This window comes from Odocoileus virginianus, chromosome 14, assembly GCF_023699985.2.
Source record: "Odocoileus virginianus isolate 20LAN1187 ecotype Illinois chromosome 14, Ovbor_1.2, whole genome shotgun sequence".
Lineage (NCBI taxonomy): Eukaryota > Metazoa > Chordata > Mammalia > Artiodactyla > Cervidae > Odocoileus > Odocoileus virginianus.
In genome coordinates, this window is record NC_069687.1 from 12,837,170 (window position 1) to 12,860,814 (window position 23,645).

Here is a 23,645-nt window from a genome sequence, read left to right on the forward strand (position 1 = left end):
GCTGGGAATCATGACTTCTCCAATGGGAAATACACAATCTTTGGAAAGAAAAAAATCTCAGAGTACTTAGCTAAGGCATTAGTTCATAACCAAGGAGAATATGCAGAATGACAAAATATATTCAACTTTTCTAAGTAATAAAAATTTCTTTAGTGACCATAAGGTTATAAAGCAGTAAGCAGAACATATAGATTTTCCTTGTTGTTAAGGCTGTATTAAACATACTTATATAAACATCTGTTGGACCATCGAGAAAGCAAGAGAGTTCTAGAAAAACATCTACTTCTGTTTCATTGACTATGCCAAAGCCTTTGACTGTGTGGATCACAACAAACTGTGGAAAATTCTTAAAGAGATGGGAATACCAGACCACCCGACCTGCCTCCTGAGAAATCTGTATGCAGGTCCAGAAGCAACAGTTAGAACTGGATATGGAAAAACAGACTGGTTTAAAATTGGGACAGAAGTATGTTAAAGCTTTATATTGTCACCCTGTTTATTTAACTTATATGAGTACATCATGCGAAATGCTGGGCTGGATGAAGCACAAGCTAAAATCAAGACTGCTGGGAGAAATATCAATAACCTCGGATATGCAGATGACACCACCCTTATGGCAGAAAGCAAAGAGGAACTAAAGAGCCTTTTGATGAAAGTGAAAGAGGAGAGTGAAAAAGTTCGCTTATAACTCAACATTTGGAAAACTAAGATCATGGCATTCGGTCCCATCACTTCATGGCAAATAGGTGGGGAAACAATGGTAAGAGAGACTATTTTTGGAGACTCCAAAATCACTGCAGATAGTGACTATAGCCATGAAATTAAAAGACGCTTGCTCCTTGGAAGTAAGCTATGACCAACCTAGAAAGCACATTAAAAAGCAGACATTACTTTGCCAACAAAGGTCTGTCTAGTCAAAGCTTTGGTTTTTCCAGTAGTCATGTATGGATGTGAGAGTTGGACAATAAAGAAAGCTGAGCACCAAAGAATTGATGCTTTTGAACTGTGGTGTTGTAGAAGACTCTTGAGAGTCCCTTGGACTGCAAGGAGATCCAACCAGTCAGTCCTGAATATTCACTGGAAGGACTGATGCTGAAGCTGAAACTCCAATACTTTGGCCACCTGATGTGAAGAACTAATTCATTGGAAAAGATCCTGATGCTGGAAAGGATTGAAGCCAGGAGGAGAAGGGGACAACAGAGGATGAGATGGTTGGATGGCATCACCGACTCAATGGACATGAGTTTGAGCAAGCTCCGGGAGATGGTGAAGGACAGGGAAGCCTGATGTGCTGCAGTCCAAGGAGTCGCAAAGAGTCGGACACGACTGAGCGACTGAGTTGAACTGATATGAACACTAGGATAAGTCTGCTTTATTTCATATAGTTGTCATTGAGATGCCACAAAAAAGTGCCCACTGGAATCAAAGGCTCTCCAAGGGACCCAGGAACAGCCGTAGGGCTACGTGCCTAATGCCCTCTCTGCTGGTCTTCTTTCTCCTTGGCCCTTCCCTGCTCTCCTTCCCTTTCTCTCTTCTTCCCGCTGTGCCATCTGTGTTGTCTAATGGGCTCTTCCATAGTCTCAGGCTGCACATCTCCTATGCTTGGTTACCTGCCCCAGCCCTAGCATCAGACATCCACCTGGCACCTGTGACATTCAACACGGGACTTGTTCCTGCTTTGTTGTCCCCTGATTTATAAATGCGTGGTGGCTGTGTGCTCCCACACCGTCTCCCCCACCCAACAGCCCTTCTCCTGCCCTCTCTGCTATCGCTGTGCTCACTCAAATCTGCTTCTGATTCCTCCAACTTTGACTTTGGTTTACTTCTACCATCTCGCTTTTCCTTTTAAAAATATTTATTTATTTATTTTACAGTAGGTTCTCATTAGTTATCTATTTTATACATAGTAGTGTGTGTGTGTGTATATATATATATATCAATCCCAATTTCCCATATGATCCAGCAATCCCACTCCTGGGCAAATGCCTGGAAAAAACCATAATTTAGAATGATACACGCATCCCAATGTTCAGTGCAGCACTATTTACAATAGGCAGGACATGGAAGCAATCTAAATGCCCACCGACAGACAGATGAATAAAGATGTGGTACACATACAATGGGATATCACGCAGCCATAAAAAGGAACGGAATTGTGCTGTTTGCAGAGAATGTGGATAGATCCAGAGACTGTCATACAGAGTGAAGTTTAAGTCAGAAAGAGAAAAGTAAATGCTCCATATTACTGTATCGTAAAAATTCTCACAGGCTGAAAATAGCTTTTGCTTCTAGAAATCCATGCTGAACAGGCACACTTTCCCATTAACTACATCTCCTTGAGAAGAAGGGTGTATCTGGCCACCATCTGTTTTGTATTTATCTCACTTCTGTATCCAACTTATCATTAGGAGGACTTAAACAACATGCACATGCTATTTGTTCAATAAGCAATTTGTTGGACCACCGATAGAACAGACGGGGATTGGATTATATTAAAAGTGAGTTAAACAAAGAGCAATTCTTACTCTCACTCCCCTTTAGTCAAAGCCCCCAAAATTCAAAGGTCAGCTCCACTAATACTAGTGGTGTGTCTCCTTAGAATTAACAAGAACGCTAATAATATCATAAGCAAAATGGTTGAGTTTTATCTATAAATGTGTTTGAATGTGTTTGAATAAAGAAGTATATTCATTAAAAGTACAGATGACATCTTGCTGGGAAAAGCATGTACGATGGTAAAGAATAAAATGAAGAAACAGGTAAATTAGGAAACAAAGCAAAAAGAAATCAAGGCGTTGGCCATTAAACTGAAAAAAATGCCCAAGAGGGTGGTGGTGTTAAAGCCACAGCCTGAGGTTGGATGGAATTAAGGAAATGTAATAGATAAGAAGAGTCATCATTTGTAATCTTATGTGGTGACAGCAAAATAGTCATTTAGAGCACTGCGTTAAACTCGCCAGTCCATCTTGTATCAAAGATAAGGGAAAAATTAGAAAGGGATGTGTAATCCACACATGGCACTAGTTGTAAAGAACCTGTGTGCCAACACAGGAGACATAAGAGATGTGGGTTTGATTCCTGGAGGAGGGCACGGCAATAACCCACACTAGTATTCTTGCCTGGAGAATCCCAAGGACAGAGGAACATGGTGGGCTACAGTCCACAGGGTCGCAAAGAGTCAGACACGACGAAGCAACTGAGCACTGCACGTGCTGAAATACAACTCATGCTTTCAGAGCCAGTTAGAAGATGACCGAGTCCCTCAGACTGCAAGGAGATCAAACCAATCAAGCCTGAATACTCATTGGAAGGACGGATGCTGAAGCTGAACCCCCAATCCTTTGGCCACCTGATGTGAAGAGCTGACTCACTGGAAAAGATCCTGATGCTGGGAAAGATTGAAGGCAGGAGGAGAAGGGGGCGACAGAGGATGAGATGGTTGGATGGCATCACCGATTCAATAGAAATGAGTTTGAGCAAACTCCGGGGGAATAGTGAAGGACAGGAAAGCCTGGAGTGCTGCAGTCCATGAGGTTGCTCGGAGTGGGACATGAATGTGTGACTGAATAAACAGAAGTTGACTCACCTCATGAGCTTTTCAGAACCCACTCCTAAGAGAAAGAATCTCTTCCTCCCCTCTGCTCTCAAATGTCCTTACATAAATGTGATGGAAAAGTCAGAAGGTCTTGATAAAAGAAATAAATCCATTAAGGAGATAGGGAAATAGCACCTAAAAAGGAACATTTAAGGCAATAAGACTGGTTTCGCCTGACAAAGGAATATAAAGAAACTAGGTTTCTAGCCTAGATCACTCTGGTTTCTCTCTGTGAGTTAAGCTGGTGAACTGGTAACACCTTGCTTCTTGTACTGACTCTAAGCCTTACTGAGAGCTGCTCCTGTGAGGAATACATACTCATTTCACTCTCAGGCCAAGCAAATACAATCAGACGACTGCCTGAGAGCAGATAATGGCTTCTCAAGTCAAATATACCTGGAATATTTGCTTTTCTGTTTTATCTATATGTTTCCTTGTCCCAGGCATAGACATCCGAGAGTTGACTGTTCAAGTACAGATGTCAGTAGCTGTTTTTAGCACAACTAAGACATGAGAAATGGGTTTTAGTGTCTAGTGTAGGTGACACATTGAAACGTAGAAACTAAATGGGTGGATGTTTATTGATGATGGGAAAATTATGTTGGAAAAGGTGGCAAAGAGATCAACATCCTATCTGGAGCTGTGGTCAAGGTTCTGGGAAACAATTGGCAATATCTGAGGACAGAAAAGCTTGTGTACTCAGTCACTTCAGTTGTGTCCGACTCTTGGTAACCCCATGGACTGTACCCTGCCAGGCTCCTCTGTCCACAGGACCGACCTGCCAAGAATACTGGAGTGGGCTGCCATGTCCTCCTCCAGGGGATCTTTCCCATCCAGGGATTGAACCCTCATCTCCTGTGTCTCCTGCACCGCAGGCGATGTTTTACTCCTAAGCCACCGGGGAAGCCCCAGAAACGCTTACAGGATTATTAAAAAAAAACAAACAAAAAAAAAACCACAGGAGACAAGAAGATAAGCAAATATGTCTGATGCAGCAGACAAGGCAAGAGGAGAATTAAATCCTTAGAAAATTGAAATGAGACCAATATACTACAGGTGGAAAAATTATTAAATTTTGAGTTGTAAATGTTTCAAAGAAATTGATACGTGCTTCTGTAGTGACTGTGGAAAGCATTTGTTTGGGGGGGGAATGCTATATAGTAACTGTAAAAATATCGACAGTGATAAAAACAATTGTGAAATATCTGGAGGTAGAACCATTTTGGCTCAAATTTAAGATTTTAGGATTCCATTTTCAAGTTGAAAAACTGGGATTTAAATTAGAAAATGACTTCAATTTTTATTTCAGTGACCAAATTGTTCCTCCCAACAGTGTCAATAACACAGAAAACTCAAGTTTTCCTTAATTACAGACAGCTAGTAATTAGCTGTGAGTCCCAAAGTCTCATTCCCTCATAAAACAGGAAATGTTGGGTTTATTTGGAAGGAATTTTATAAAAAGGAACTAATTTGTCTTCCCTTTTTAGGCAAAAACTTATTTAGACCCTCTCATTTCATGCATGTCATTTTCTCAGATACACACGGTGGTGGTGGTGGTAGCTTAGTCGTTAAACTGTGTCCGACTCTTGCAACCCGTGGACTGCAGCTCACCAGGCTCCTCTGCACATGAGATTTCCCAGGCAAGAATGCTGCGGTAGGTGGCCATTTCCTTCTCCACGGGATCCTCCTGACCAAGGGATTGAACCCGGGTCTCCTGCATTGCAGGCAGACTCTTTACTGACTGAGCCACTGTACCGTCTATGAACACGGCCCAGGTGAATTCTTGTTGCCGGAGTTTCCTTTAAAACTCAGTAGAGAGTTCAGTATTCAGGGTGTAAGTTGAGAGAAAGAAAGGCATCTCCTCTCCACCCCATGCCCTGAAGTTCTCAGTCCAAATGAAAACGATCAACAGCAACACTTGGTCTGGATATTTGGCCCAAGGGAAGCATCTTCTTGTCTTCATTGTTCTTAGCACAAAATCCTATGCTCTATTCAAAATGAAACCCACAAAGAGCTGGCTCTATTTACTTCCAGATTCACAACTGCATGAGTAAACTAGAGTTGACACCCGAGTACATGGGGAACGGTGTGGGTTAATCTCCTGGCTCTTCATTCACCACGGACATTCATGGTTCTCAGGCAACCAGTGCCAAGATGAAGACACACAACGGGTTTGTAAAGTGTTGGTCACGGGCTTCATGTAACTTGGTTCAGTAGGTGTGTCATTCAACTTTTAGGCCAGGTAAGCTGAGCGGTTTTGAAGTCTATAGGTTCTGAAATCGTGCCCTTAGGGGTTTTTAACACCACCATGAAGGCAGCAGAAATAGAGCTCTGACTCTAAAGGAAGGGGCTTTCCAACCACGGGTCAGTCACTCTGTGTGACCTAATTTTCTTGTTTGATGCAAAGAATGTTATGCCCAGAGTGTTGAGTCTTGTCTAAAATAGAAGCATGAGGTCCTAAAATGAGATAATTTTAATACAGAAGACAATTTCATTTGTTTTCAATGCTGATAAGCATTAATCTTAAATAATGCTCATTCTGTCTTTATTCTTAAGAGTAAGTGAGTCTGATAAAGTAGATAAGCACCATGGTCCTACTGTATCTTGCAATAAACTATAAAGGAACAGAATCTGAAAAAGTTATATATATAGCTGAATCAGTGTGCTGTAACACCTGAAATTAACACAATACTGTAAAATCAGTGACTACACTTTTAATTTGAAAAAAGAGGTTAAGTAACGTCTGTCTCTAACAAAAGCTCCTGACATTTTTTTTTATCCTTGTGTGTGAGTATGCATTGTGCTTAGTCGCTCAGTCCTGTCTGACTCTTTCTGACCTCAAGGACGGTGGCCCGCCAGGCTCCTCTGTCCATGGGATTCTCCAGGCAAGAATACTGCAGTGGGTAGCCACTCCCTTCTCCAGGGGATCTTCCTGACCCAGGGATTAAACCCTGGTCTTCTGCATTGCAGGCGGATTCTTTATAGTCTGAGCCACCAGGGGAGCCTTGCCGAAAGTGAGTGAGGTCGCTCAGTTGTGTCCGACTCTTTGTGACTCCTTGGACGGTAGCCTACCAGGCTCTAATCCACGGGATTTTCCAGGCAAGAGTACTGGAGTGGGTTGCCATTTCCTTCTCCAGGAGATTTTCCCGACCCAGAGATTGAACCTGGGTCTCCTGCATTGTAGGCAGACGCTTTACCATCTGAGCTACCAGGGAAGTCCTAAATCTGATCACATATTAATGAAACTCCTCTCTCTCTGACACAGGGTTTGGGAACCAGAGGCATACAGCTTCCCAGAGAAAGGACATCTCTTTTTTTTTTTGTCCTAGAAGCACTGACAACTCCATTCCTCCCAGCCCTTAAAATTCTCATGATAATAATTACAGAAGAAATCACTTACTACAATAAATACATGTAAATAGATTAAGAGGAACAAGGAGTTGGCAAAGCTGGCTTCTTAAGGGACGACCGACAGCCTTACCTATGAGGGTGTGGAAGACGGCGGCAATGGCCCCGGCCACCACCATGCACAGAACAGCTTTGGTCCTGTCCCGCTTGCTGTTCACAAACACCAGGCCCACGTTCTTGAAGTCACTCATGGGCCCCGTGAAGAACTTCATTAAGGAGTATGCCAGCCCGTAGCTGGCCAGCATCTCCACTGCATCTTCCTTGACAGCAGCGATCCCCCGGTTCAAGGCCTGTGGAGGGAAGAGACCCATAGACAGCGTTAGAAACGTCGTCTCCTCTCCCACAATAAAATGCAGCAGGCTGTGGTTCCATAGGAACGCTAAGCAGCTTATAGGGTAAATCTCACTGTAATTTGATAAAGGTTATTTATTTTCATTTTCATCCATATTAGCTTCAGTTAGAAATATCTTCTTGTGGGGGAGATAGCTGTCCACTATCTCCTATGAAATTCCTATGAAAGGAATAGAAAAAAACCCAACAAGTGTTTTATGTTAATATCAGAAAATAATTCTAAGATGTTCTGGTTAAAAGGTTAATGTGTTAAATTTTATTTGCAGGCTGAATCTACACAATAGCAACAGGCATTTTGGAAATGGGTCAACCAGTTTATATGGAGTGGGTGATGGGTCCTTTTCTCCCTGTGTGTGTGTGTATGTGTGAAATACTGTACTTATGTATGTATGCTTCAAATCAAAATGTAAGTTCTATGTCATGAAAATGGGTATTGATGGAATTTTTACACCACCTGTGGATGCTATTCACCTGATTCTTACTGTACTTTAATTTGAAATACATTCCTGATCTTTGTGCAGACAAATAGGAAAAGAAAATCTTTAAATACATTGTTTTTGAATAATTCTTGCTGGAGATGTGGCCATAGAATATTCTGTTTTAACCATCCCTTATGAGGGATCACCCCTCTGAGGTTCTAACTTTTCCACCTACTATATGAATAAATTGGGGCCACCAGGGTGCCCCAGTGGTAAAGAATCCACTTGCCAATGTAGGAGACACAGAGCCTCGGGTTCGATCCCTGAGCCTGGAAGATCCTCGGAGGGAAAGAATGGCTGCCCACTTCAGTGTTCTTGCCTGGAGAATTCCATGGACAGAGGAGCTAGATGGGCTACAGTCCATAGGGTTGCAAAGAGTGGGATTTGACTGCGAGATGGAGCACACAGATGAATAAATTAGATCGGAGCTTGTGGGAATGGATGTCTAAGTAGAAGAACTTTATTTAAAAATGTCACCAGATGGCTGCTAGCAAAAAGTCTACAAACAATAAATGCTGGAGAGGGTGCAGAGAAAAGGGAACCCTCTTACACTGTTGGTGGGAATGCAAACTAGTACAGCCACTATGGAGAACAGTGTGGAGATTCCTTAAAAAGCTGGAAATAGAACTGCCATATGACCCAGCAATCCCACTCCTGGGCATACACCCCGAGGAAACTAGATCTGAAAGAGACACGTGCACCTCAATGTTCATTGCAGCACTGTTTATAATAGCCAGGACATAGAAGCAACCTAGATGCCCATCAGCAGACAAATGGATAAGGAAGCTGTGGTACATATACACCATGGAATATTACTCAGCCATTAAAAAGAATTCATTTGAATCAGTTCTTATGAGATGGATGAAACTGAAGCCTGTTATACACAGTGAAGTAAGTCAGAAAGAAAAACACCCACACAGTATACTAATGCATATATATGGAATTTAGAAAGATGGTAATGATGACCCTATATGCGAGACAGCAAAAGAGACACAGATGCAAAGAACAGTCTTTCGGACTCTGTGGGAGAAGGTGAGGGTGGGATGATTTGAGAGAATAGGATTGAAATATGTATATTATCATATGTGAAACAGATCACCAGTCCAGATTTGATGCATGAGACAGGGTGCTCAGGGCTGGTGCACTGGGATGACCTTGAGGGATGGGGTGGGGAGGGAGGTGGGAGGGGGGTTCAGGATGGGGAACACTGGTACACCCGTGGCTGATTCATGCCAAAGTATGGCAAAACCCACTACAATATTGTAAAGCAATTAGCCCCCAATTAAAAGAAAGTAAATAAAAAAAAAAAACTTTCTGACTACAATAAATAAATAAATAAATTAAAATGTCATCAGAATATCACCTCTGTCTTTCGGAACAGGCAACTGCCTGGGCAGGAGATCAACTTTCTGTATACACTTTTCATTCTTTTAATTTAGTTTTTATTGAAGTATAGGCAATTCATAACGCTGTGTTAGATTCTGGTGTGTAATTAAGTGATTCAGTTAAACATATTCTTTTCCAGATTCTTTTCAATTATTGTTTATTACAAGATACTCAATATAGTTTCCTGTGCTGTACAGTTAATCCTGTTGGTTATCTATTTTATATATAGTAGTGTGTATCTGTTAATCCCGAACTCCTAATTTATCCCTCTCCCACCCCCTTTCCTCTTTGGGAACCATGTTTGTTTTCTGTCTGTGAGTTTGTTTCTGTTTCATAAATAAGCTCACTTGTATCATTGTTTTAGATTCCACTTAGAAGTGATATCATATGTTTTTGTTTTTTTCTCTCTGACTTTATTTACTCTGATAATCTCTAGATATATCCATACGGGCTGCAAAGGGCATTATTTCATTCTTCTTTATGACCAATATTCCATCGTATATACACTTTTAAAATAGACTTAATTTCTGGGATTAGTTTTAGGCTCACAGTAAAGTGGAGCGGAAAGTACAGAGAGATGCCACATACCCCCTTCCCCAAGCACACAGCGTCCCCATAGAGAGCTACACTGACTGCAGTCCATGAACCTACACCGGCACGTCATTATCCCTCAGAGTCCACTGCTGATATGGGGTTCACTCTTGGTGTTGTACATTCCAGGGATTCTGACAAGTGTCCCTGACGTTTACCTACCATTATATAGCTGAACAATCTATGCAAAGCACTATTAGCAAACAATGTATTTATTGTAGAAAATACCAATGTGTAAGGTTATTTTAGAAAAATCTATAATAAAAGTATATGATACTTGTAGAAATTCAGTGTCATTCTTCTGACAGGTGGTGTTATATAAGGTGCTGCATGCTATGTACTCAGTCATGTCTGACTCTTTGTGACCCCACGGACCACAGCCCACCAGGCTATGGATTTCCCAGGCAAGAATACTGGAGTGGGTTGACATTCCGCCTCCAGAGGATCTTCCCAACCTAGGGATCAAACCCGCATCTCCTGTGTCTCCTGCATTGCAGACAGATTCCTTACCAGCTGAGCCAATAACATTTGTGTGATTATATAAGGTAGTTTTTGATAACTGCTTCCAATTATATCTCTCATTCTCTTTTCCTTTTTTTCCAGTAATAACTTAAAAATTTTCCATCAGAACCTTCATACCTGACATGATGCCCTCCTTAGGAACAAATTTCCTTCTACCAAAGCTGATCTAATATCTTATCAGCTTGAAGCAAACTAAAAACCAACAAGTTCTTTGACAATAAATCCTGTGTTCAAAAGGTGTATGGTGTCAGAGGACTCCTGCTATGTGTCAAGATCTATCACTCGATAATCTTCCCAGATTAATTTCCTTTTGGACCTCTATAGTAGATGTGCCAGACGCCCCTTACTGGTCAGCACATCCATCCCCAGGTTCTGGGACTTGGCCACTCAAGGCTCACAGTGGCCTCCTTCTCAGGAAACACTGCTCCCAACCACTTTGGGTTGGTTAGGCCACTTCTGAGCCCCCCCCCCAGGCAGCACCCAGACAACGAGGGGCTGACACAGGGATATACAAGATCACGTCCCCTGCCTCCCTGTGGGATCAACGCTGGTACAATTCATGCTCCAGAGCATGATCCCTGTGGGATCAGGTGGGAGGCAGTCTCCAGTGGAGACCACGTCCTTTTTTAATTTTCCCCACTACCCAGGGCTTCCCGCTCCCCTTCTCCTGAGAGCACACACTCAATAAATCAGTCACATGAAAATTTCCCAAGGCAGGTTCTGTTTCCAGGGACCCCGGCTCAATACAGCTTCTAATTACGTTTCTCTCAGTCATAGAGAACAGTGTATGGTTTATTCTTTTTCCTTCTCATCCTTCCCCACCCTATGACTGTAAACTGCTTGCTTTTCATTTCTAAAACTGTGTTCAAATTTAAATATATAGTATATATAATCAAGGGCTTCCCAGGTGGCACTAGTGATAAGGAACCTATCTGCCAATGCAGGAGATTTAAGAGATGTGGGTTTGACCCCTGGGTTGGGAAGATCCCTTGGAGTAGGAAAAAGCAACCCACTCCAGAATTCTTGCCTGGAGAATCCCATGGACAGAGGAGCCTGGCAGGTTACAGTCCATGGGGTCGCAAAGAATCTGACACGACTGAAATGACTTAGCATGCATTGACATATATAATTAATGATATTAACATAATATCATTAATATATAATGATATATTACATATTAGCACAAGTTTTAAAATAATGTAGGATTAGTCTTTTTAGGTGTCTTGCTGGCAAAACTTTATTTTTTGCTAAAAAGGCATCAGTCTGGCTGGGACATCCACAGTAATGCTATTTCCACCAACTGTTCCTTGACAGGGTCCTAAACCCAGTGCTGAGGCAGGAGAGAAAAATGAATTACATAAGGAATGATAGCTCTGTCAGCAAGATTGGGAGTGAACACTCCGCTAAACTCAACTATGGTAATTTGAGGAAAAAGCATAGGGTTTAGAGCCATGCTGACTTGATTGGATCTGCTTCTATCACAGTTCTTATTCTCGCTGAAATAATAGATCTTAGATCGTCTATAAGTAGCATACAGGGCACCACGCACAACTGGCCTAGAAAAGGCACTTGAAAGCAAGGATTTATGCCTATGTTGTTTACCACCACACACTTACCACCTTGCTACACTGTGTGTGAGGGTATACCTAGTCTTTCAATCGAGTCTGACTCTTTGCGATCCTATGGACTCTAGCCCATCAGGCTCCTCCGCCCGTGGGATTTTCCAGGCAAGAATACTGAAGCGGGTTGCCATTTCCTACTCCGGGGGGGTCTTCCCCATCCTGCGTCTCTTGAGTCTCCTGCATTGGCAGGCGGATTCTTTACCACTGTGCCACCTGGGAAGGCCCCCTCACTACATGATAAACATTCAAGCATTTGTTTGATGAATCAATGAATTAGGTATTTTCTACTAGGAATTTCAATGTTGATACTAATTTGTGTAGACTTGGGAAAAAAAATCACATTTTGATTATAAGATGAAGATGTTATTGCCTGTAAGAGCTAATATTTTAACATTTTTATTGGCCATACTAAATGTATGCTGTGATGAGAAAGCAAATCCTGACTTTAAGAAGCACTAAAACACAAGGAAAAAAGAGCTTTAGAATTGAGGAGATTTGCTATGCTAATAGTATGAGCCTTTTTATTATTGCCATTTGTAGTACTTCCCTCAGTTTGTTCACTTCCTAACTTTATGATTTTCTTTTGATACCAGAAATATGAAGTTATTATGCAGTCAATCCTTCCTTTCATGGAGTTTCTCTCCATACTTCTGGACTTTGTCATTCTTACTCATCCTTAGCTAAGGCAATTTTGTTTAGCTTATAGTCTCATTTGCACATTTAACTTTCTGCTCCTCCTGGAACTTATACTGTGAGGTATGGCTTGAAATTAATTTTCTTGTAATAATTTACCTCTTCAAAATCAGTTTGAATAAAGCACCTATTGCCTATTTATTTGTGATGCTTTCTTATCAGCCATTAGTTCTCATGTGCCCTTCTGTCACCTACTGTTTGCTTTATCTGTCATTTCAATTTGCTTACCCTGTTTTTCTTCATGGCATGTTCATTACCTGACATTATATTGCCTATTTACTTGTCATTTGTCTTCCTGTTTACCCTATCCATTGGATGTAAGCTCCAGGGCCCAGAGAAATTTGGTTCACACCACATCCCCAGTCCTAAACATAACAGGGGATCACATGATAGGTGAGCAATGAGGGTTTGAAGACATGAAGTGAACTATACACAAATAGTATAAACACTTTCCGTGACAGACACTGAAGAAATGAAATTACTGAGCTGGAGATTCCTGGGAGGAGTCTATTCAGATGAACCAGACAAGCAAACCCCTTCAAAGAGGTGACATTTGAACTGAGAGTTGAAGAACAAGAATGAACCCGCTGTAGGAAGAGCTAGAGGAAGACCCAGACCTGCAGGAGGGCATCCAATGAGAGTAGAGGGGATATAAGGTGAATTTGGAAGAGTAGGTAGCGCTAAGGTCATTCCGTGTCACAGTAAAGAACATGGGGCTTTGATCTAAGAGCAGTGGGAAGCCATCAAAGGGTCGAAGCCCGGTGGGAATGACCATCCTCCTGGCTGCAGGCACGGATGTGGCCTGGAGGGGGACAGACAGAGCAGGAAGTGAGGAGTTCAGTGGTGAACTCTGGATCACATGGTGATCCAGAGAAGAGAAGGCGATGGTTTGGAAGAGGGTGTATGGGGAGATGGAGAGAAGTTGATGGACTAGAGAGCTTTTTGTGTACTTTTTTAAAAATTTAATTTTAATTAGAGCATAGTTGCCTTACAATGTTTGTTTCTGTTGTACAGCAAAGCGAATCAGTTACATGTACACATAGCCCCTCTTTTTTTGGATTTCCTTCCCATTAAGGCCACTCAGAGTGTTGAGTAGAGTTCCCTATGCTATGACAGTAGGTTCTCATCAGTTATCAATAGCGAGTATATGTACTGAGAGTGTATATATGTCAATTTCAGTCTCTCAATTCATTCCTCCCACTGCCCTGACTTCAGAGCTTTGGGGAGGTAAAATAAATGAGTCTAATGACGGACTACCTGGTGGGTGTGAGGAAAAGGGAGAAGTGTTTAGTTTTTTTGGCTTGAGTCAACTGCTCAAATGGTGTTACTAGTTACTGAGTGAGGGCACTTCGGGAGGGAAGACTGGGGAGGAAAATACAAGATTTCCACTGGGCAGTCCCCTGTTGGGTGTGAGACACTGGTAGGATTCCATACACAGAAATCAGGTAAGACAGTTGGCTATGTGAGCCTGGAGTCCAGGGGGATGTCTGGGCTGTGGACATTTGGAGGCCGTCAGCATATAGATAGTATTTAAATGCAGGAAACTAAATGAGATCATCTGGCCAGGGTACAGATGGAAAGGAGTCTGAGATTCAACCTTGTATCTTTCTAGAAATACATGTAAACAAACCTTCCCTGTTACCTTGGGGTTGTGAGGATGCCATGGTTCAGCAGCCATCAGTTAGCTAGCAGCGTCCTGGCCGGGTCACTTGTGAACACGGCTGCATCTCTAGCCAAGACTGGGAAGAACGGCAGCTGAGGCTGGGAAAGAGCAAGCACTGTGGTCTTGAAATTCAGCTAAGGAGGTGTCTGAGATATCTTTGGAAAGAATTAGGCCTGGAGTCGCAATTCTGTCCCTAGAGAGTGGCAAGTACAGTGGTTCACCTGCTGTTCAAATCAAGTGTCTAAGGACTCACAAGCTTTCCAGAGTAAAGACACTTTAGGGCCACATCTACAGGACTCCAACCACTGTAAATACAAGCTGCCCTTCAACCCAGCCTGGTTCTGGGCCCAGATGGCTGGCACACGGCCCTCATCACACTTCAGATCAGCATTCTCTGTGCTACGGGTCCTCGGCAGCATGCAACATCTGACTTCAAAACTTATCTGGCTCCAGAAGGTCTTCCTGGGGTCCTACCTGCCTTCTTATCTCCCAGTATCTGCCAGGTTCATGGTGTTCTAGGGTTTAAATTTTTTCCTCCCGAAAGTCAGCAAAATGACAGGATATTACAAAGTGGGGGGAAAAAAAAAGAAAAAGAAAAAAACAAAACAAAACAAAACAGAAAAACCTACGAAAACCCACAACCTCCAGGGAAACGGCTCACAAATCCCATGTGATGTCTCTGGTATGAACTGTCTTAGATCATTAAACCCTAAAAGAGATCCTGACATTTTCAACTTGGGCTCTAGAGACCAGAAACATCTTGAAACTGCAGACTGAGCGTCTTCAAACTAAGAGTCACTGCCTCGCCCCAATCCTGCCCATCATTTCACACCAATGTGAACAGCAGGCGTTCCTCACTAGCTGGGTACTGGGTAGAGCTCTGTTCCCCCTACCCCCACCCCGGGAATAGGTTCAGGAGGTGACACCCTGTCCCGAGGAGTAGGCCTGGAGGCCACCACGGCTGATCTCCTGTCCAGGAGATCTGAGGCTCTTCCTCAGGGCATCGAGGTGCTTCAGGGCTGCATCCTGTTCACAGACCGTGGGCTCCGTAAACATTGCCCTCAGGGTCTGGGACAGTGTCCAGCATATGCATAGATGACATCTATAAAATCTATGCATAATAATCTACAATAATATAAATATAAATTATATAAATAATTATAAATAAATATTTGTGCACCAAGTGACCTCTTACAAAGGCCACTCGTGAGCTGACCTTGCTTGTCTGTCTGATCTCAGCTCTCTACGCTTGCCTGGTGCTGTGTTTTATGAGTGCATGCTCAGTTGCTTCAGTCATGTCTGACTCTTTGAGACCCCCTGGAGAGTAGTCTGCCAGGCTCTTCTGTCCATGGGATTCCAGACAAGAAGACTGGATGAGTTGCCATTTCCTCCTCCAGGGGAATCTTCCTGACTCAGGGATCGAAGTTGGTTCTTCTATGTTGCAGGTGGATTCCTTACTGCTGAGCCACTGGGAAGTACACCTGAGCTATTCGTGGTTTTCTGAATGTGCCGTGTTCTCTTTCAGCTACAGGTCTTCGCTCAAGTTCTTCTCTCCACACAGGATCACCTTTACCTCTGCCCGGCCTCACTTGCTAGTAAACTCATAATCAGTTCGGGAACCACATTTTGGGAGGTGCCCCCCCATGCTCCCTGGTACCCTAACCCAGGTCCCAGTCCCGTGCTCACTGGGCCGCACTGTGGTTGCCTGGTTACTCAACTGCTTACCAGCTTTCCTACATCTACCCAGCACCAGGCATGCCGCATAGCCAAAATTCAGTATGTGAACCAAAAAAATGTGTTAACTAACATCCAGCTGATGTATCTTGTCCTTCATAAAATCCTCCGATGGCAGGTTTGGTTTTTCCGGGTAAATAAACCTATTTTTGGTAGAACTGATGAATTTGAAATGTGCAAAGAGATGGCAGTGGCACTGCACAGCTTCCCATAGCTCTGATATTTTCTCACGAGATAGGCAAGCATTGCCCCTGCTATTTCTACCGTGTCACAGGGGCACCCAGTAAGTACTGGATAAGGTGACTCCTTAACCGTAGACAGATGGACATAAATAGGATTGAACATTGGACCACATGATTAGACTCAAGTGTAAAACTTAAGCAAAGATTTTTTCCGGCTCCTTTTCCCCCCACGTGAAGTCCCCCTGTGAAGTCAAATCCTATAACAGAAGTCAGCTGCCATGAAAAGAAAGTCAGAAGTTTATATTTGAAGGAGAACCTTCTCAGAGAAGCTGAGAGAACCCCGCGAAGAGCTAAGTGTGCCCTGACAGGTAAGCAGGGGGATAACCTCCAAATTCAGAAAGATGGGTGCTTGTAAGGGTAAGCAGGCTTGGGGAGAGAGGGCCACCCAGTTCAGCAGTGCCAAGGACAGCTGGATGCCAACCTTGTAATTGACATTTATGGTCACACGCTAAGAAAATGATCATGTTGCTCATATAAAAACGGCTCTTCAAATTTTTCCATAACAAGGTGCTGAGTTGACACAAATGAATTTGTCTACAGAACAGAAACAGGCTCACAGATGTAGAGAACAGACCTGTGGTTGCCACGGTGTGGGGAGGAGGGGCAGGAGGGGTATACTGTGAGTTTAGGGTCGTGTCCGACTCTCTGCGACCCCATGGACTGCAGCCTACCAGGCTCCTCCGTTCATGGAATTTTCCAGGCAAGAGTACTGGAGTGGGTTGCCATTTCCTTCTCCAAGGGATCTTCCCGGCCGAGGGACTGAACCCTGGTCTCCCGCATTGCAGGCAGACACTGTACCATCTGAGCCGCCTGGGAATCCCGAATTTAGGATTAGCAGATGCAAACTATGACATATAGAATGGATCAACAACAAGGTCCTACTATATAGTACAGGGAACTATATTTAATATCCTGTGATAAATCATAATGGAAAAGAATATAAAAAAGAAGGTGTATATAGGTAAAACTGAATCACTTGGCTGTACAGTGGAAATTAACACAACATTGTAAAGCACTATACTTCAAAAATATATGGCTGTCAGAAAAAGGCGTTGAGTTGGAAACTGGTTTTGTTCCCTAAAATAACAGATTATGATGTAAAATGCTACAAGTCCTTTTACTTTACTTCTAGTAAGGTGAATACTTTCTTTACTTGCCTCACCCTGGATTAGAAAAACCAGTGGGACAAGGGATGGGTAATGTTCTGTCTGGCTAGATTGTCATTTAATCTCTTTGATAAAAGACTACTTCTCTGTCTATAGCTTCACCCATCCCATTACATGTTCTATGACATGGATATGGAGCAAACTCAGTATTACTGTGTCAAAAGAAATATCATTAAAATATTTTTCTCAAACCTAAGGTCCTCAGAAAATTTGCTTTTGTGGGAAAGTGGAAAATTCAGAAGTACGTGTGTAGAAGAGCTACCTATGGGAACAGCGTCTTCCAGTGACATGGATAATCAGCACCCTGAATTTCAATCCTCTCAAAGAGTCTGGGTTCCTGTAATTTTCCACTCTTATTGTTCTGTTTGTCTGTATTTTAAACAGTGGTTTGGGTTAAATTAGATCATTTATCTTCCCGGTAGTTTTCCAGCCATGTTTTATTTTCTCAAGGGTCTATACCCCTCTAAAGCAGACAGCCTCGCTCTGTCTATGGAGCTCTGGCCAAGAGCGTGACACCCACACATGAGGTTGTGGTTTAAGGGGAGTGGTGGTGAAATGAAGCCTGGTCGCTTTGGTCATCAGAGTAACTGCTCCGGGCAGCACCGTCCGTATTTAGTGCTTCCTGAAGACCAGGAGGCAACGCGGGGGCAAATCCAAAATATAACGCTGCTTTTCTCTGTCACTTCTCACACCTGGAGAGGAGTTTCTATAAAGAACAAATTACCTAACAGAGACAAAATTTGGCAAACTCAGTTTTCTATTGTTGGTTTCTTCAATACTTCAGGGAAAACAATAAGCATTTTACTTTTGATCTTTTACTCCAGAAATACATTCGTTCACTCAAGGATAAATTTTAGTGTCACAGGACCCTCCTCAAGTCCTCTTGATCTTTCATTTGAACATGAAGCTTAGGGCTTCCCTGGGGGCTCAGGTGGCAAAGAATCTGCCTGCAATGCAGGAGACCCGGGTTCAATTCCTGGGTCAGCGAGATACCCTGCAGAAGGGAAAGGCAACCCACTCCAGTATTCTTGCCTGGAGAACTCCATGGACAGAGAGTCTGGCAGGCTACAGTTCATGGGGTAGCAAAGAGTCGGACACGACTCAGTGACTAACACTATTTATCTAAACTTAACTTTAATTCAAGATGGTGGGAGGCTTGACAGGAAGAAATATTACTATGAAAATTCTAGTGTACTTTAAAAAACCAACACTTGCCACGCTATTTAAGAGTCCTTACGTATTCCTCACCTTGATCGTACATCTTTACTATTAAAATTCCATATTTCCTACTAGTTTTTAATACTTAGAAAGTTACATGGTCCCCAAATGATGCTAATTCTTGGTTAACATGTCAAGGTTATATCCATTCCACTTTAAAACCAAGTTTAAAATGCTTTTATATTCAAAAGACAGAATAACAACCAACACAACAACTCCATAAACAATAGCCTAGAATAGGCAGACTCTGGGACCTGGGGAGTCTTCTTAGTAACTCTCTATGCTTTCTTTCTGCCTACACACCAGGTGGTGCAGTGGTAAAGAATTTGCCTGCCAGTGCAGAAGACACAGGAACTGTGGGTTTGATCCCTGGGATGGGGGAAGATCCCCAATAGAAGGAAATGGAAACCCACTGCAGTATTCTCACCTGGAAAATTCCACAGATGGAAGAGCCTGGCAGGCTACAGTCCATGGCATCACAAAGAGTCAGACATGACTGAGCATATACTTATGTATTCTACCTATTTAATACTCTCTTCATGATTAGGAATAGATTTTTTTTCTTGATTCTTCTAGCATCTTTAATTTGGCTGTAGACCTCTGAGCAAGCAGCTCTGAAGCTCCATTCCTTTTCCTGATTCAACTGCAACATTCTGAAATGTCATCAGTGCACTTCTATTGACATTTACAAATCTATTTATTCTAAGAGAAGAAAAAGCAAATGCCGATTTGCACGTGGAGCTTATGAAATCCAATGACCACCATAGTAACGATGATGGAAATGTCTTGGAAGCTAATATTTCCTGGGTCTTGCGCTGTGACAGACACTGTTCCAAGAGCTTCACTTCTCCTGTCCACTCCATCAGGGATGTACTATTATTTCCCAGCTTACTGGAGAGAACACTGGTACGTGGAGAGACTAAACCACTTTGTCTAAGAGGCACAGAGCTGGGAGAAGAAGCCAGAACATCTTGACTTCTGGGCTTAAGATCTTAACCATCATTCTATTATCCTGAACCGAGCCCTCCTTTCACTTTGAAATAGACTTCGCAGTCAGGGCCAAATGCTTACTTTAAACAGAGAGGATTAACTGAGCAGAACACAAAGAATTTTGGGATGAAGACTGATTTTTATGGAAAATTCCAAAGACGTGGAAGCAAGATTATTTTCTAAACTGTAATGTGTTGCAAGCACTACAAGGGTAAAAGTGGAAGGTGAAAGGAGGGATGCTGAAATCATCATATATCCATGCTAAGAAAATGAGGCTAAGAGAAATCAGGTCACTAATGCTCTGGCATGAGCACCACACAACAAACGGTACGGGCGAAACCCGGGAACACAGACCACGTGGGCTGTCTCCCCAAGCTTATGTACCAGTTCCATCACCAGGGTGGTAGAAAGGCTAAGAGGCTCTCCAGCTTTCAAGAGACACCACTCGAGAAAGTCTCTGATCTTCCTGTACACTTGGGATAATGTATCATCCTAGAATCTTTAGCTTGTGCAGAATTTCTACTGGATTCTCAACTGTGGGATTCATTTATTGCTGCTCAGGGTTCAGCTATGACTAACTGCTGGTATTTACGTAACTAGCACACACATTGTTTTATGAAAGATCTCTAAGGGTCTGGGGCTTTTGAACTGACTGATTTTTGGAGGGGACTGTGAGATTCAAAATTAGTCATTAAACAGGTTAGTCCTTCCAGCCCATGGATGCACACACTGGTACACGGCCACACAGATTCACACACACACTGAGAAAGGAATCCCGACACAATTCAAGTAGGTGATATATAATGGGATAGAGCCACGCCACTGTTTTCTTTGCTGTGTGTGAATAAGCTTGTCGTGACCTCCCCCTGCCTCCACTGCTATTATTGGTCTAAATTATTGACCCGATTTTGAGATTCTAGGTAAAGTATAAATCATCTCACTGAGTAAACTGTTAAGAACACAAAACAAGGACAGACCAAGAGTGTCACTGTCGCACAAGCAAACCAAGCAAGAGACAAACGGTGTCAGCAGTTGTAGCAAGGGCTCAAGAATTACATGTTTTGAATTTCTGTTGTCTTTGGGTTCATATCCCGGATGAGCCCAATGTTTGGGGGTTTTCCTGGTGGCTCAGATGGTAAAGTGTCTGCCTGCAATGCGGGAGACACGGGTTTGATCTCCAGGGTTAGAGCCCCTGGAGAAGGGAATGGCAACCCACTCCAGTCTTCTTGCCTGGAAAAATCCCATGGATGGAGGAGCCTGGTAGGCTACAGTCCACGGTGTTGCAAAGAGTCGGACATGGCTAAGTGATTCACTTGCTCTCTTGCTTGCCTTTACAACTATAACCATGTTCTGTGATGAATATTTTTCACCAGAAAAGTGATATGATAAAGGAATAAGCTATAGAATAGTGTGGGTAAAATTGAACTGCTTTGAGAATTTCTAAAGAGAGAATGAATTCATTTTTGTACTTGCTATTTCATGTACAGAATAATGAGCCAGTAAATGCACATGCCGAGCTTCCTTCTGTGAATCCAGATTCACTATAATTCAGGTTTGGGATCTTGGGAATTCAGAATAGACTGAAGTGCTTGCTGTCTTGCTCCAGCCCTTTTGCCTACATGAATGAGGGGATGAAGGGACCCAATGAAAGGAGACACATGGGCCCTGTCCACTTGGCCCTCAGAACCCCAAGGATGCTGCAGCCACAGAAATATATTGGCTGAGTGTACAATAATTTATTCCAGGAATGTGACTTATGGATCACATGGAGAATACCAACCTCATACATAGGCAGTGTGGCAGAGTCTTGAATGTACCTTCACACATTATCTTACTGGCTGTATATAACAAAGCTACAACAACAGGGTAAGCATGGAAAATTCCCATTTTATAGAAAAGGGGCTCAAAGAGATTCTGTGACTTGCCCAGGGCTCTTGGTTAATACATGGTGTGGCCCAAACCAGAAGCCAGGGAGATCGAGAGTACGGCACTCTTTCTTCCTTCAACACTAGACTGAGGATGGCAGGTGGAGGGGTGGGGGCAGGTGGGATAAATATCCCCCCGCAATGCCCATCTAGATGGTTAAATACTAGAAGCAAATATTCCTAAAGGAAATTGTCACTTTTTTCTGATGGCAGTGTAGTTTGGGGAATCTAAGAGCCTTAGGTAGGTCAGGCTGAGTGAAGACTCCCTTGAGGTCTTTCCCTTTGAAAGGAGTCTAGGGTGGGCTCCTGGCTTCAGTGATGCTGCTGTAGATGGGAGAGCGTGGCCTGGTCAGTCTTGACCCTGCCGTCTGGCAGAGAAGTTCTGCAGGATGAGTGACTCAGAAAGCTCCCTGCATAGAAGCCTCCTGTAAGCACCTGAGAAGGGCGTCGGTTAAAGTACTGGGTTGGCCAAAATCTTTGTCTTTGTAACATCTTATGGGCTTCCCAGCTAGTGGTAAAGAACCTGCTGCCCAGTGCAGGAGACGTAGAGATGTGGGTTCGATCCCCTGGAGGAGGGCATGGCAACCCACTCCAGTATTGTTGCCTGGAGAATCCCATGGACAAGAGTCACCTTGTGGGTTACAGTCCATGGGGCTGCTCAGGACACGACTGAGCGACTTAGCACACACACACACACATGGAAAAACTCAAATGAACTTTCTGACTAACCCAACAGCACAACCCCATTCAAGATCCCAGTGATTCTGAACGTGAAGACCCTGATGTCCCTGCTGACAATGGGACAGGAGCTTGGGCCCCTCTGGGCACACCATGTGCTCCTTCCATGCCTTCAGTGCTGGTGAAGATGCAGCACAAAAGGAAATTTCATACAGTACTGGCTGGAGTGTCAACTCTAATCCTCGGCAAAGGGAGATGTCAAAAGGTATTACCATTTAGAGCATACCGTCTCTTTAATCCAGTAATGTCCTGTTAGAATCTATCCAAACAAAATAAAGCCCGAGTACAGGATGCCTCTCAAACAAAGGCATTCATTAAAGCATTCTTTGCAATGGCAGACAGTTGCCAACAATCTGTCTGTCTGCCAGTATGGGAAAGGCTAAGTAATTATGGTTGTTATTTGCTGCGTATATGGTCGGCATGCTGACCAGCAATCACAGAGCTTGAGGTGCAACTAAATGTATCCAACTGGAAATAAGCTCATGATCGCAGTGTGAAGCAGAACGTTGTACTGTAAGCAATATAGTATTCTATATGCAGTAAGTATTCTCACTCCACTAAAAAAAATTTTTTTTAAAAGATCCTCAAAAATGGGTAAATACATGGGTATGAACAGAGAGAAAGTTGGAGAGTGACATATACCAAACTCTTAATACTGTTTATTTTAGGAGAGATGGGATGAAGGGAGGCAGGAAAAGGAAAATGATCAGCTTGACACTCATATCTATATAGCTTTCCTTGTGACAAAGAACATACGTTACTTCGATGGTTTAAAGTGAAAAATGAATACACAGAAGATAGATGAAATATCTAGTTATTGGGAGGCAAAACCAGGGAACCACTCCACAGAGCAAAGGTTTTTTTTTTGGGGGGGAGGGGTCACACTGTGGCATGCAGCATCTTAGTTCCTTGATCAGGGATTGAACCTGTGACCCCTGCAATGGAAGGGTGTAGTTCTAACCTCTGTACAACCAGGGAAGTCCCTTTTGATAAATTATCAGCGTGCTTTTGTGATGACCTGGGATGATACCTCTTAGAAGGTTTCCTCTTGATCATCTCGCTTGAAAGACACCCTGATTTCTGACAGCTTAAACACAAGGCTGAATTCTAGAAGCTGTGTGCCGTCCAAAGACAGTGCAAGTCTCCAAAATCTAGACCTCCAGCCAAAGAGAAAAGACAGATCTGCTCTTGTTTAACTCGCCCTCCTGCTGCCGCTTGTTCAAGCCCTTTGTTACCTACTTCTGCCTCCCACCAGGGCTTCTGTGGGGGCTCAGACAGTAAAGAATCTATCTGCCTGCAATGCTGGAGACCCGGGTTCGATC

The 23,645-nt window shown here is 43.1% G+C and overlaps 1 protein-coding gene across 1 annotated transcript in view; it reads right to left on the reverse strand.

The window, feature by feature from the left end:
• ANKH (ANKH inorganic pyrophosphate transport regulator) overlaps nt 1-23,645 on the reverse strand; it is a 164,046-nt gene that overhangs the window by 63,544 nt on the left and 76,857 nt on the right. The window contains exon 2 of the mRNA XM_070476503.1: nt 7,077-7,293. Coding sequence (XP_070332604.1) covers nt 7,077-7,293 — 217 coding nt within the window. The remainder of the gene's footprint in view (nt 1-7,076; nt 7,294-23,645) is intronic.